This window comes from Pseudorasbora parva, chromosome 15 (assembly GCF_024679245.1).
Source record: "Pseudorasbora parva isolate DD20220531a chromosome 15, ASM2467924v1, whole genome shotgun sequence".
In the NCBI taxonomy this organism is placed as follows: Eukaryota; Metazoa; Chordata; class Actinopteri; order Cypriniformes; family Gobionidae; genus Pseudorasbora; species Pseudorasbora parva.
This window is the reverse complement of record NC_090186.1, coordinates 44,366,728-44,381,668: the sequence shown is the minus strand read 5'-3', so window position 1 is coordinate 44,381,668 and position 14,941 is coordinate 44,366,728. Positions and strand designations below refer to the sequence as shown.

At 38.2% G+C, this 14,941-nt stretch overlaps 1 protein-coding gene across 3 annotated transcripts; it reads right to left on the bottom strand.

The window, feature by feature from the left end:
- Nucleotides 1-2,287: 2,287 nt before the first annotated feature.
- slc25a47a (solute carrier family 25 member 47a) lies at nucleotides 2,288-14,352 on the bottom strand. Of its 3 annotated transcripts, XM_067418314.1 has the most exons (6): nucleotides 13,924-14,352; nucleotides 11,446-11,489; nucleotides 9,953-10,024; nucleotides 7,149-7,325; nucleotides 6,012-6,276; nucleotides 2,288-2,861 (listed from the first exon to the last, which is right to left on the bottom strand). In XM_067418314.1, exons 1-6 carry the CDS (start codon nucleotides 13,958-13,960, stop codon nucleotides 2,566-2,568), a joined length of 891 nt encoding a protein of 296 aa, XP_067274415.1. In that variant the 5' UTR covers nucleotides 13,961-14,352; the 3' UTR covers nucleotides 2,288-2,565. The 3 variants fall into 3 exon arrangements, with proteins under 3 accessions (XP_067274415.1, XP_067274416.1, XP_067274417.1); XM_067418315.1 differs by lacking the exons at nucleotides 9,953-10,024; nucleotides 11,446-11,489 and having other exon boundaries at nucleotides 13,924-14,351; XM_067418316.1 differs by lacking the exons at nucleotides 9,953-10,024; nucleotides 11,446-11,489; nucleotides 13,924-14,352 and adding an exon at nucleotides 7,420-7,543.
- Between the last annotated feature and the right edge of the window lie 589 nt (nucleotides 14,353-14,941).

Here is a 14,941-nt window from a genome sequence, read left to right as displayed (position 1 = left end):
TACAGTCCAAGTTAAAATACTTTTTTTAGTGATTTTTAAAATTTAATAACTCCAGTATTTAAAGCACATGAAAAAAGCCTAAATGTGAACTGAAAAACAATATTTTCCTGCTTTCCTGCCCCTGTCTTGAGTCCACCCCTCAAGATTTTTATTATAAACACGAGCCACATCTGAAAGGTAAATGGGGAGGTGTTGCTGTAATTTATAATAATATTATTCAGAAGTCTAGATTCAATTTTAAATACTTTTTAAGTTTTGGTGATTTATGTAACAATATGTAGTGAAATTGATAAATCCCGTTTTACATTTGTGTTGGCTACTGTATACAGGCCACCAGGGCACAATACAGACTTTACTAAATAATATTTTCTATCAGAGTTAGTACTGGCTGCAGATGAAGTCCTAATTGTTGGTCAATTTAATATCAATGTAAAGAATGAAAAAGACGCATTGGGATTGGCATTTAGCGACATTCTAAACTCTATTGGAGTTAGACCACACGTATCAGGACCAACTCATTGCCATAATCATACTTTAGACCTAATACTGTCACATGGAATAAATGTTAATACAGTTGAAATTAGCAGCAGAGCGATGACATCTCAGATCATTACCTAGTATCATGTATTCTTAATTTGGCTAAGGTTGCAAAGCCGTCCCCTCTCTTCAAATATGGCAGGACTATAACCGCTACGACTAAAGATTGCTTTGTAAATAATCTTCCTCATCAGTTCCATCTCCTCAGCATCCCAGATAGCCAAGAGGAACTTGATGATGCAACAGAAACTAATGACTCTCTCTTTACCAGCACTTTAGACACTACTGCTCCCCGGTGCTTAAAGAAGATTAAAGAAAACAGTCCAACACCAAGGTACAACGAGCACACTCGGGCCCTTAAAACAGCAGCCAGAAAAATGGAGCGCAGCAGGAAAAAAAAAACTGGAGGTTTTTCGCAATTTGTGGAAAGAGAGCATGATTGCATACAAAAAGGCCGTAAAAACTGCTAGATCTGCTTATTTCTCGACTCTCTTAGAAGAAAACACAACCCTAGGTATTTATTCTATACAGTAGCCTAATTAATCAAAAATAAAGCTTCAACTTGAAAATGATTATGGCATTAGTGAAATTGCATTGGCATGGTTTAAATCGTACTTATCTGACTATTATCAGTTTGTAGCAGTAAATGAAGAGATATCACACCGATCACAAGTTCAGTATGGAGTACCGCAAGGCTCAGTGTTAGGACCTTTGCTCTTCACCCTGTATATGCTACCACTGGGAGATACCATTAGGAAGCATGGCGTTAGTTTTCATTGTCATGCTGATGATATATTTATGTTTATATAGCTCAATATTTCTTCAAGCCCTGATTAAACTGACCAATTCACAAGATTAAGGGAATGTATAGCTGATAAAAAAAAATCTGATGACTTATAATTTCCAGCAACTTAATTCAGAAAAAAAGAATTTATAATTATTGGACAGGAAAGCTCCACAAGTAGTAACCTAGAATACTTTCTAACACTCTCCTCTGTCAAGCCCTCGTCATCAGTGAGGAACCATGGTGTGCTCGTCGATACCAGTCTCTCATTTGAAAGCTATACTTCTAGCATCTGTAAAACTGCATTCAACCATCTTAAAAACACACTCACCTAAAGGATTATTAGGAACACACACTAATACTGTGTTTGACCCTTTCTCCTTCAGAACTGCCTTAATTCTACGTGGCATTGATCAACAAGCTGCTGAAAGCATTCTCTAGAAATGTTGGCCCATATTGATAGGAGAGCATCTTGCAGTTGATGGAGATTTGTGGGATGCACATCCAGGGCACGAAGCTCCCGTTCCACCACATCCCAAAGATGCTCTATTGGGTTGAGATCTGGGGACTGTGGCGGCCATTTTAGTTCAGTCAACTCATCATCATGTTCAAGAAACCAATTTGAAATGATTTGAGCTTTGTGACATGGTGCATTATCCTGCTGGAAGTAGCCATCAGAGGATGGGGACATGGTGGTCATAAAGGGATGGACATGGTCAGAAACAATGCTCAGGTAGGCCGTGGCATTTAAACGATGCCCAATTGGCACTAAGGAGCCTAAAGTGTGCCAAGAAAACATCCCCCACACCATTACACCACCACCACCAGCCTGCACAGTGGGAACAAGGCATGATGGATCCATGTTCTCATTCTTGATTAGATAATTGCATTAATGAGAAATTGAACAGGTGTTCCTAATAATCCTTTAGGTGAGTTTATATATATATATATATATATATATATATATATATATATATATATATATAGGGGCAAAATATGACATTCTTCATGTTTTGGTTATTTGTTTGTTTGTTTCTCATTATTATCACAATGGTAATACATTTATTCTTATTCTAGTACATTAAAGACAGCACAAAATAATATATTGTGCAAAATATTATATTGAACAAAAACATATTCATATTAACATATTCTCATGTCATGCAAAATATCTTAAAGTTAAAAAAAAAAGTGTTATTGGGGTAGAGTGTGTTATGGTTCAGTCTTGTGCGTTGATGCCGTGTTCATAAGAGCGTATCGAGCGGCGCGGATCGGAGCACACGGACACTGAGCTCGTACACGGCAAACACCACCATGTTAACGGGAAACGCCCGCAGGCAGTTTATCCCGAGACTCTTGAAGAAAACTCCCGGTCCCTCGTTCCGCGCGGTCTCGGTGATGCAGTGAGCGAGTCCTCGGTATCGCTTCTCCCCGCACACGCCGTCCATCTGCAGACGGGCTTTAATCACATCCATGGGCGTCCCGACAGACCAGCCGGCTATCCCCGCCACTCCACCGGAAAACAGCACCGCGGCCCACTCTGACAACATCAACAGGAGAAAAGATCCACAACTTGATCTTTGCACTGCAAAAAATGCTTTTCTTACTCAGTATTTTTGTCTTGTTTCTAGTCCAAACATCTAAAAATTCTTAAAATAAGAAGTATTTACTAGACAAGCAAAAGTAATTGTCTTGTTTTGGGAAAAATAACTCAAAATGAAGAGAGTTTTTGCTTAAAATAAGATAATAATCTGCCAATGGGGTGAGAAAAATAATCTTAATTCAAACAGAAAACAAGATTATTTTTCTCACCCCATTGGCAGATTATTTATCTTATTTTAAGCAAAAACTCTCTTCATTTTGAGTTATTTTTCCCAAAACAAGACAATAATTTTTAATTGTCTAGTAAATGTTTCTTAAATGTAAGAATTTTTAGATATTTTGACTAGAAACAAGACAAAAATAAGTAAGAAAAGCATTTTTTGCAGTGTAACATGTCAGCTGCGGTACTCTTATGTACCAGCAGATGGCAGCCTCATTTCCATAGACCAGGAGTCCCCAATTGTCTCCACTGTCCTGCAGAGTTTAGCTCCGACCCCAATCAAACACACCTGAACCAGCTAATCAATATTATAGGGCCTATAAAGGCATTGATTAACTGGTTCAGGTGTTTGATTGGGGTCGGAGATACACTCTGTGGCCCTCCAGGACCAAGATTTGGGACGCCTACCATCTTGGACTTAATTTCCCAGTATCCTCTGTTCATTATTAGTTAAAGGGTTAGTTCAGCCAGAAATGTAAATTGTGTGATTAATTCCTCCTGTGGTTGGCCAGCCGTCAGACCTCCGCTCATCTTCACACACAGATGAAGATATTAGTGTTGAAATCCGATGGCTCAGAAAGGCCTTCATTGACACCAATGTCATTTCCTCTCTCAAGACCCATAAAGGCACTAAAGACGTCGTTACAAAGCCCATCTCACTACAGCGGCTCTACAATCATTGATGAAGAGGCCAGAATAGAGTTAGTGCGCAAAAACACTAAATAACGACTTATATAGTGATGGCCGATTTCAGAACAAAGATTCGAACCGTTATGAGTCAGTGAATCGATTCATGATTCGGATCGCCAAAGTCACGTGACTTCAGCAGTTTGACTCGCAATCCGAATTAGTTCGTTATTTTAACTCTGTGCTGGAGTCTATTTGATGGTCACGCACGTACAGCACAGACCAAACGTTTGGACACTACTATCTGTAATGTTTTTGAAAGAAGTTTCTTCTGCTCATCAAGCCTGCATTTATTTGATCAAAAATACAGAATTTTTTTTAAATATTGTGATATATTATTACAATTTAAAATAATTTGTTTTCATTTTATTCTCCTTTAAATGCTGATTTATTTCTGTGCTCAGAGCTGAATGTTCAGGATGGTTCCTCCAGTCTTCAGTGATCATGATCATCAGAAATCATTCTCAGGTGAGGATTCATTACGAGTGTTGGAGACAGTTCTGCTGACTAATATTTTTTCATAACCTGTGATACTTTTATAATACTTTGATGAATAAAAAGTTTAAAGCTACACTGTGTAACTTTTTTGGTTTATTCTTAGCTAAAATAACTTAGTTCTTTCAAAAATAGATGTGCTCAGTAATGTATTTTACTTCTTTCAAGTAATAAAGTATTCTCGTAATTTTATAATAAACCATTGAAAACACATAAGTGTTGAGGGTTCGAATGCCGATCGCCATGTTGCTCCTCCATATTGAAAGTACAGTAGCCAAAGAGGGACATACCCGTAAATTCAAGCTTCGCTTTTCGCGTTTTTACACTCGATGGCACCGTGTCGAATGTGAAGAGGAGGATTGCTTGAGGCTGCTATATGATGATGGAGGATCACTCTTAAGCCCCTTTCACAGCACGTCGGACCCGCAATATTCCCGGAGCATTGCCGGGCCGCCTTCTGTGTGAAAGCAACCACATCCCGGCATTGATTACCGAATTCGACTCGGGTCGGGGACCTAGTAACATTGCGGGATATGTATCAGAGTCGCCAAGGAAGCGGAAAAGAGAATTAAGACGGCAACGCAACGGGCAAATCAACAAGACAAAAGTAAATATTGGAGTGGCTTTTCCAAGATAAAGAGCTCATGAGGAGCAACGATTTTAAAAAGGACGCCGACGTTGCCTGCTTTCTTCTCGACAGGTAATATTAATTCAGCCTATTTGTGTATATTGGAAGTTTTATTGTTGCTTGGCTAATTATATCATGGTGTGCTGTGCATAACACTAGAACGACGTCTAGGGTAGTTTTCCTCGCGTCAATGATGAATAAGTATTGTTTACCTTATAACATAAATCCGTGTACTATGACGGATAACATGAGATTAATATTTTAATTGCATTATAATTTGTTTGCCTTACGCTAGTGATGTCGTACAATATACAGAATAACGATAGCACTGATAAAAGTTCCTTTACTAAGATTAGCTTGCATTCGTCTGGGAACCTGATAGCTGATGTTAGCAATGAACTGGTAAAAAATAACAAAAACGTAAAACTATTATTCATTTTACATAGATTAATTTGATCATAGATCATTTGGCAAATTAAATAACTGCAAATTATAATAGTTTTCAAAAGTAACCTCATCACTTAAAGCAACACTCACCGAAGAGGTCGAACTGGAAGCCATGACTAAATCAGCCACCGTAGGAGTTGAAACGAAATCGAAATTGAGAGGAACAGAAACTATTATTCACTGGATGGTCATATACCTTTACACCACTAGATGGGGGGAAATATCACACAGTGTAGCTTTAAAAAAAAAAAGAAGCAAATGTTTTAAAAATAGAAATCTTTTGTAACAACAATATACTATACAGGTCAGTCATTTCTTTTCTTTCTTTTTTTGAAATAAATCAATAATTTTATTCAGCAAGGATGTGTCCAAATATTTTAAATTGTAATAATAGATCACAATCTTTATTTTTTGATCAAATAAATGCAGGCTTGATGAGCAGAAGAAACTTCTTTCAAAAACATTGCAGATAGTAACGTGTCCAAACTTCTGGCCTGTGCTGTACACTCCGCTTGAGTTGATTTTAACTACCAGGGAGTTTATTCCAAAACCCAGATTTTGCTGTGTAAGAGTAGTCTCAGATATGATCATGAGGAAGGGTTTGTGTTTACCTGGCTCTCTCTGCCCGGCCGGAGTGAGTTTTGAACTCAGTGTGTTGTAGGTCAGGAAGTATGTGGCGAAGGATGGCCCATCCCTGAGGGCCAGAGGAAGAGCTCCTCTATAAAGCCCCAGAATGCCCTCGTCTTTAGCGATGCTGAGCAGGCAGTGGATCGGCCCGCTGTATTTCGGTTTGCCGTGACTAAACCCTCTGCATCTGCGCTCCGTCTGACACTGGAGACGCACTTTCACGAGATCGCCAGGAGACATTACAGAGATCTGAGGAAGAAGCAATCAATCAGCTTTATTTATATCGCGCTTTTACAATGAAAATAATCATTTGATTGTGTTAATGAGTGAGTCATTGAATCATTCACTCAACCGATTCATTCAAACGGCGGATTCATTCAGGAACGAAGCATTTGACTGTCTTAATGAGTGAAGACCAAAAAACAAGATGCAAACTAAATTTTGATCCTCTAATATTGAAAACCCAAAAGAAACTAAATTCTTGGCTGCCGAGAGACTTGTCAATCAATCAATCAATCATTCAATCAATCAATCAGTCATCTTTATTTCTATCGCTCTTTTCCAGTGCCGATTGTGTCAGAGCAGCTTCAGTGTTAAACAGGACAATACTGCAGCAGAATTAGATTTGGCTGTACAGTCGTTCTGGAGTAAACAGTGATGTTATCAGCTTATTTTAATTTATCATAGAGAGACAATGCTGGCAGATCAGTATTATAGTTAATAGAATTAAATATGGCCTAATTCATTAATTTTATTTGTATATTTAGTTGAAAACTTTGATCATAATGTTAGTGTCCCCAAGATGGTTAGTGTAAATATCCTCCGCCAACGAAGCGGGCTATTCACTTAGTGAAAATAGAGACTCTGATAATAATAACGACAGGAACGATGTCACTGGATGCCGTGAGGTAAATCTGTTCAAATGAATGATTTTTCTTTCTTTTTACGAGCACAAAATACCATGGTATTACAATATTACGATAGAATATATAATTCACTTTACAGCCAGCACCTCTATAAATTGAATAAAAAGGCAAAAACACCCAATGCGCATTATTCATTCATCATTTTCTAAATGTAAAAATATAAAATATTGTATTGAATTTGCTGTACATCATCACCTGAGCCACTCCACCCGCCAGACCTGACAGGAAGATGTCAATCTTGGAGTTAGGCGAGCCGATCCCACGGAGCTGAGCCAAACACTGCAGACAATTCTGGTACGTGCCGAACACCACGGAGGATGTCATGGATATAGTGGAGACGGGCAGAGCCATTCCCTTAAAGAAGCCATGAACCTGCAGCAAAGCCACGGAGAAATCAGACCAATGACACAATAGGCAGACTTGGCAACACAGTGCAGTTGAGTTCTGTTGACATTTGACAACTAATGTTATGCGTCGCTCCGCTGCTCTGATTGGCTGTAGGTCTGTCCAATCGAGGTCTTTCCTGGTTCGGTTGAAATACGCCCCATAATCACAGCCCAATGGAGACTCATGTTCTGACTAGAGCTGAGTATGACCAGGTCAGGTAAAAAAAAAAAACGGAAATTTCCTTCATATTTCCCTATTTTTACGGACTTTTACAGTGCAGGGCAAAAACAGATTTTCCGTGTTTCCACTGTCAGACTCTAGGGGGCGCTATTGCACATCTTCTGAATGAGTAGCTACTGAATCTTCTGATCAAAACACAGACGAGTAAAGCCCCGTTCACACCGCCAGCGATTTTGTCACTGCATGTCGCCAGCGCCAGAGATTCATGTCGCTAGTGGGCGTTCCCACTACACGGGTTGCATATAAACGTCATTAAATATATTTGTACTATAGTACCGTTTTTATTACTAGTGTTTTGCAGAACAGAGCAAATTATTAGAATACATACACACTGTACTGTAATAGGTAGACCATATTGCATGCAGTTTAGTCAAAACTTACTTTATTTCCCCACAATCCCAGACACGTTTTTCCATGCATCATTTTTTTAAATGTGTCTCTGTATGTAGGCTACACAGAGACATATTATAAAGAACAGGGGGCTTGCTAAAAGCTAATATCAACAACTCCTCCGGACACCGCAGTAAAGCAGACGGATCACGTGCACTCCACTGACTTCACTCCTATTGGTTGTCGCTCGCGAAAATCGCTTCTCGTTTGCATAAAGTTGAAATTTCTGAACTTTTGTCGCGTGTCTCGTGTCGTTTGACACGCCCACATTCTGTCGCCAACGGTCACTGTCGCTCGTGTCGCCGGAAGTCGCCAGCGCTCCATTGAAATGAATGGGATCATGTCGCTTTGTCGCTGCGTGTCGCTGGCGGTGTGAACGGGGCTTAAGACTAAGTAAAAGAAGCAATAACATGTAATCATATGCATATGTAAAATAACATGATCATCAACATTAAACATTATATAAATCAAGACTACCTCACCCCTTCACAGGGTGATCATCAGTACTTGCAAACTTTTCATTTTTGTAAAGCAAAGTCTGTTGATTGCAAATGTGCGATATAAATAAAATTACTTGCTTACTGGTCACAAATTACATGACACAAATAGTAGTTAGTAACATAATGTAGATTTCTCATTTAACCCTCTGGTATTGTCAAATAACTGAATGTGCTATATTTTAATTCGATAATGTTTTTATTTTATTGTATTTTATGGTATTTCATTATATTTATGCAGTAGTTATAATCCATTTACTTATTCAATTTTTGAGCATAAACCTGAAAATTACATGTCTAACTTAAATCTTGAATTTCCATCACAGACTGAAGTTTGGACTCTTTTTAAAAAGACACTTAAGCCCTATTCAGACTGGATTAGATTAACATGGGGACGTGGGGGTAAAGTAATTATAACCAGAGGTTCTCGGTGATTTTAGTCCCGTCCGAATGCGCCATCTCGGTAATCATTACGGACAATGTCAGTAAAGATTACCGAGACTTTTACCTTCTGTAAAAAGGTCTGGAAAAATGACCTAGGGTAACACTAATCCCGTTCGAATAGACCTGCTGTAAAAATGTATGGTAAAATTCCGTCATTGCCTGTTTAAAAGTAAAAAAAAGAGCACATTTTGCGACCTTGGAGGCGCTTGAAGCTTTCGGTTGCGTTGTAGGTGGTGGGACAAATCTGTGGAAAATGTCCAGTATTTTCCGCATATCATTTAAAGCAAAAAGAAGATCAAAAGCACTTATTAGAGGCACAACACATTTTAGCTCTAGGAAAGTGTCTATTACCAACACAATCCAATCAGAATCGTTAGACTGGACCTAACTGTTTATTAAAACACACACACATATATTGGAGACGGAGTTCAGACTGGCGCTCAGGTTGTGTGTTTGCTCACGTTATAACGGTAACGTCATACACACATGACGTCAAGGAGGTGTGTAAAGCGAGTTACTCCTCCCACTTCTGCTAGTTTTACTGAGATGTCTTATCCCGTGCGAATTGGCGATTAATATTACAGACGTCCTGAGGTAAAATGACTTTACCCCCATGTCCCCATGTTAATCTAATCCCGTCCGAATAGGGCTTTAGAAGTGAAAAAAAGTTTAAGAAAGTGAAATTTTAAGAAATAGTGAAATGCAAAAAACTATTTTTATATGAAATATATATTTTCCAAACCACGTTTTACTCTAGAGCTGTGAGAAAAGCTAAGCTTTAAATATAAACAAGTTCTGCTCCTACTTTGAGGTTGATATCTCAATAAATGAGCTTTCAGTGAGATTTAGATTGTGCACACTACCATAGTATAATGGAAACAATAAGTATAAAACTATATAGACATATTTTTTTAAACTCTAATAAAATGGCAAAAAAAGTACTAAAACTAAAAGGAACAAACACTAGTAGTATCTCAGAGATAGATACACAGCTGTCAGGTGCATTAATCAGAAAACTGAACACTAATGTAAATTCCTCACCCCTTCGTTCTTGACGGTCATCCGGACGCACTGCCAGATTCCCGTGAACTGTTTCTGAGTCTGGATTCTGACCTGTGCGGGGGTCAAACCAACACGATCAGATGCTATTATAAGTACCGGTATTAAAAATCACTATCATTTAAGTCTGAAGTTAAAGGTGCACTATGTAAGTTTTCCGTCTGCTAGAGGTTGCCGATTCAAAACAAAGGCATAGTTTGAGCGTGTTGATGGATGTGATTATAAACGTTACTGTAGTGTGAAGCAGAGCAGGAGCGAGTGTTGAGGAGCTGAGAAAGGAGAGATCGTTTAAGGGTTAGCTCCCCCAAAATTGTAAATTGTGTGATTAATTCCTCCTGTGGTTGGCCAGCCGTCAGACCTCCGCTCATCTTCACACACAGATGAAGATATTAGTGTTGAAATCCGATGGCTCAGAAAGGCCTTCATTGACACCAATGTCATTTCCTCTCTCAAGACCCATAAAGGCACTAAAGACGTCGTTACAAAGCCCATCTCACTACAGCGGCTCTACAATCATTGATGAAGAGGCCAGAATAGAGTTAGTGCGCAAAAACACTAAATAACGACTTATATAGTGATGGCCGATTTCAGAACAAAGCTTCGAACCGTTATGAGTCAGTGAATCGATTCACACCCGGCCATCCACGTGATTCCTCAGACCAGGCCACCTTCTTCCATTGCTCCGTGGTCCAGTTCTGATGCTCACGTGCCACTGTTGGTGCTTTCGGCGGGGTCAGGGGTCAGAGGTCACCCTGACTGGTCCATACGCCTCAAACTGAGCTGCTCTGTGTATTCTGACAGCTTTCTATCAGAACCAGCATTAACTTCTGGAGCAGTTTGAGCTCCAGTAGCTCGTCTGTTTGATCGGACCCCACGGGCCAGCCTTCGCTCCCCGCGGTCATCAATGAGCCTTGGCCGCCCATGACCCTGTGGCCGGTTCTCCACTGGTCCTTCCTTGGAGCACTTTTGATAGATACTGACCACTGCAGACCGGGAACAGCCCACAAGAGCTGCAGTTTTGGAGATGCTCTGACCCAGTCGTCTAGCCGTCACAATCTGGCCAAACTCACTCAAATCCTTACACTTGCCCATTTCTCCTGCTTCACACACATCGACTTTAAGGGTAAAATGTTCACTTGCTGCCTAATATATCCCACACACTAACAGGAGATGAAGAGATCATCAGTGGTATTAAATTCACCTGTGTCATAATACTATGCCTGATCGGTTTCCACGGAAGTAAAACCGTAAATCGAGGCTAAAACGGATATGGCGTCATTTAATGGCGACGAAATGATAAGACGTTACACTGGTTAAGTTTCTGTATCATTGGAAACATTTGGGATAATACCAGTATACAAGTCAACAAAATATATAGCATTGTTCTAGTGGTTTTTGGATATCTTAACCCAAAAAACTTACATATTGTGCCTTTAAGAGCCATACATCCAATAATACAAGCAAAATAAGTTTACTTTGACAGTATCCAGCGGATAACCGACCGCCACGCCACATGCTCCTGAAAAACAACAGCAGATCAAACTAAATTGTTCACATGAAGACGAGTTTGTCCAGCTTTATATAATAATCATGCATGCAAGTATGACACACACTAGTATCAATTGTTTGTATGTTTATATTCCCCAAATAATAGATATGCAGAATGGATTTCTAAATGTACAATAGGTTTGGGTTTGGGCGCTGAATAAACCATTAATCATTGTTTCTCAACCCAGTTCCTTTCAAACTCTTCATAAACAAACTCACTCGATTCGAGAGATGCCCAAAATGTTTATGGGAAACACTGTCTCTAAACACTAGGGCTAATTTTTTATTTTTTAATGTATTAAATCATATCTATGCCTTCAATTCATCCGTTTTTATATAATTGTTTACACATACATCAATTAATAATGTTGTAAATTAAGCGTACATGCCTCTATACTCCCTACAGTGGAAGTCTATATAGATCTTACTATTTAGATCTAGATTTTTAACCCCTTAACTGACATTTTTGAGCATAAAATGCAAAATGCACTATCCAAACATACAGTATATGGATAATGTAATTCATGAATGCTTTGGAGTACCTATGTTTGGCGCTTCAATAAAAGAAGTTTACATTTAGTGTAAAGTAAATGCACTATACTAAACATTTATATTTATACAAAAAAAAAAAAAAAAAAAAAAACGCCTAAAAAACCTTTACTCTAATTTTTTTTAAATAAAAATCAAAGCCATGCCTAACCAAATTGTGTTCCAAATTTGAAGTTGATATCACAAAAAAAATGTTTTGATGCCGGCTAAAAAAAATCCACCCGCTGATGCATCTCGAGTTTTCCTTTCACGTTCCATGTGTAACCTTATGTAACCTTGAGTCCCCGACCAAGCGTGTGTTTTTTGTCACAATTAGGACAAAGTTTTGATTCTAAAATAGTGCATTTATCATATGACTCATGTCTCCGCCCACTAGGGGAGGAGTCTGCTAAAAGAAATTTAAAAGGATTTTCCATGTCTGGTGAAATAGGATGAATACTGAGGGTGTAAGCTGCCTAATTTATGATGATTAAAATATGTAATAAGAAAAAAGGTAATAAAAAAACCCTGAAAAATGTTCCATATAAGGAGAAATGTCTTAAAGGTGCAGTGTGTACATTTTAGCAGCATTTAGTGGTGAGAATTGCAATCACCCACCGTTCACCCCTCCCTTTCGGAGCGCATAGAGAAGCTACGGTGGCTGACACAGGACAAAAATTTTGTTGTCAGAGACAGCAAAGAGTGACTAGTGCTTTGGAGAGCAGTTTGACCCTTTAGAGCTACCGTAGAAACATGGCGGCGCAAAATGGCAACTTCACTGTAATGAGACACATGTCGTGTGCAGATAGAAACGGCTTATTTTAAGGTAATAAAAACTGTCTTTATACTCCACTGAAAACATAGTTATTTATATTATATTGCATTACTGTCAATAGATCCTCAAAAATATTACACACTGCACCTTTAAATGAAAATTTCAACTTAAATGTTTTCAGTAGTGGAAACTTGACTAACTTTAACTTGCTAATTGATAACACATTGCTTTGGTAGCAATAGCATCGCACTTGCTAAATAAGTACAGCAGAAAATGTAACAAAATCTGTTCTCAAACTATACGCTCATGCTTTTTATCACTATGATAAAGCCCCCCACACACACACAAAAAACCCAACATAACAGAAACTCTTCTTAACTAGCATAAGAAAACATTAAACACTACTAAATCTCTACCTTAACGATAATCTTGTACTAAAAAACAAAAACAAACATAATAACACTTAATTTTAGCTTTTACTCTCCCCTTTGAGTGTCACGGCAAAGCATGCTGGGAAATATAAATCCCAGCCCAGTGTCAGTTACATTTAAGTTTATCTAAATGAAAAGAAACAAGTTCATGAAACCCAAAATGAAGAAACAGTTCAGATGACTTAAAATGTGTCAGTTTTAAGAACACAATAGAAAAGAAAGTACTCATGAAAGTTAATAAGTTAGGACTAATTTATATCATTTGAGTTGGCTCTACTCAAACCAATTCATTATTTTGAGCTTTAGTGTTTACAGTGGATTGTGGATTGCTGTTTTACTATTTAATAGTCTTTTTTTCAACTTATTTGTTTTTATTTTGTCTCTTTTTGTTCCTATTATTATTATTATTATTATTATTTTCAATTAACTTTTGCATGTTTTAATTCTTTTCCTGTCTCTTTCTGTCGAATAGTAAAAAATAATAAATAAATAGGCTATTCCTTGAGTGCCTTAAAGTTGCTTTTATGCGCAAACAAGCAAACACTGATTTGCTTTTATGCATTATAGCCTACATTTTCTCGTCTCAAAAAACAAACGCCTGTACAAACACGTATCCTCTCAAACCATAAAGAACTTAACCTGGCAAACAACACACTTTATCTATAGCCTACCTCCAACTGATCCTGCAAGGAAGTCTGCGAAATGCATCGTCCAACTGCTTTACCTGCCTATGACATTATTAATGCTTCTGATATATAAAATTGTGTAATGCAACCCTGACATAATCCCGTAAAGGTCGTGTGTGTGTGTGTGTGTGTTTGATCTGCGCAGTCCTTTTGTAACAGTCCCTCATCCTCACGTGGTTCCTTTGACATCTACACCAGCTTCTTCATACACTTTCTGATTTAAAAGCATTACACGTCGCTTGCATTATACACGATTCATCTTTATAACTCGTCATTTAGTAATTTCATGGCAATGTATTATTGCATACCGCATTGTTACGAGTTTGATGAATAAACCTTTAGTTTGAATTGATTACAGAAAAGCGCACATGTTCGCACAACGCATTGCACCATTCGCGTTTGATCGGAATAAACACATGCTGATGCAACGCGGAAGAAACATTACGTGTCCAATGAATCTTTTTAGACCGCAAAGATTCTATTGAATCGATTCGCGAAGTGTTCCGACGAAGTGCGGCAGAGAATCCATCCACGATCTGGAAAATATAACAAGGGCAGTGACAAACATTTATTTATCTAAAAAAAGAAACATTTAGTTTAGAGTGAAACAGAGATAATTTCAATGAAATTAAGCATCGAATCGACTCCCAAAGAAAATCATGAATATTAATACGGTAGCGTCCTATCGCGAGGGATTTGCTACTGAATATTCAAACGCTAGCGATGACGTTCTCGGTAACCGTCTAATAGAAAAAAAACAGAGTTTTTGAATATTAACAACACGCCTTCGCCATAGTAAAGAGTCCAATGAATATTTGTTTGACCTGATTCTTTTCGAACGATTCGATTCGTAAAGTGCGATCCGGAAAATATAACCGCAGCAGTGACACATATTTATTTATCTATAAAATTATTATTATCATTATTATTGTAGTTTTGCAATTTGCAAATTCAATGAAATAAACCATCCGAACAAACCAACTCCCAAACACTAGCTACTACG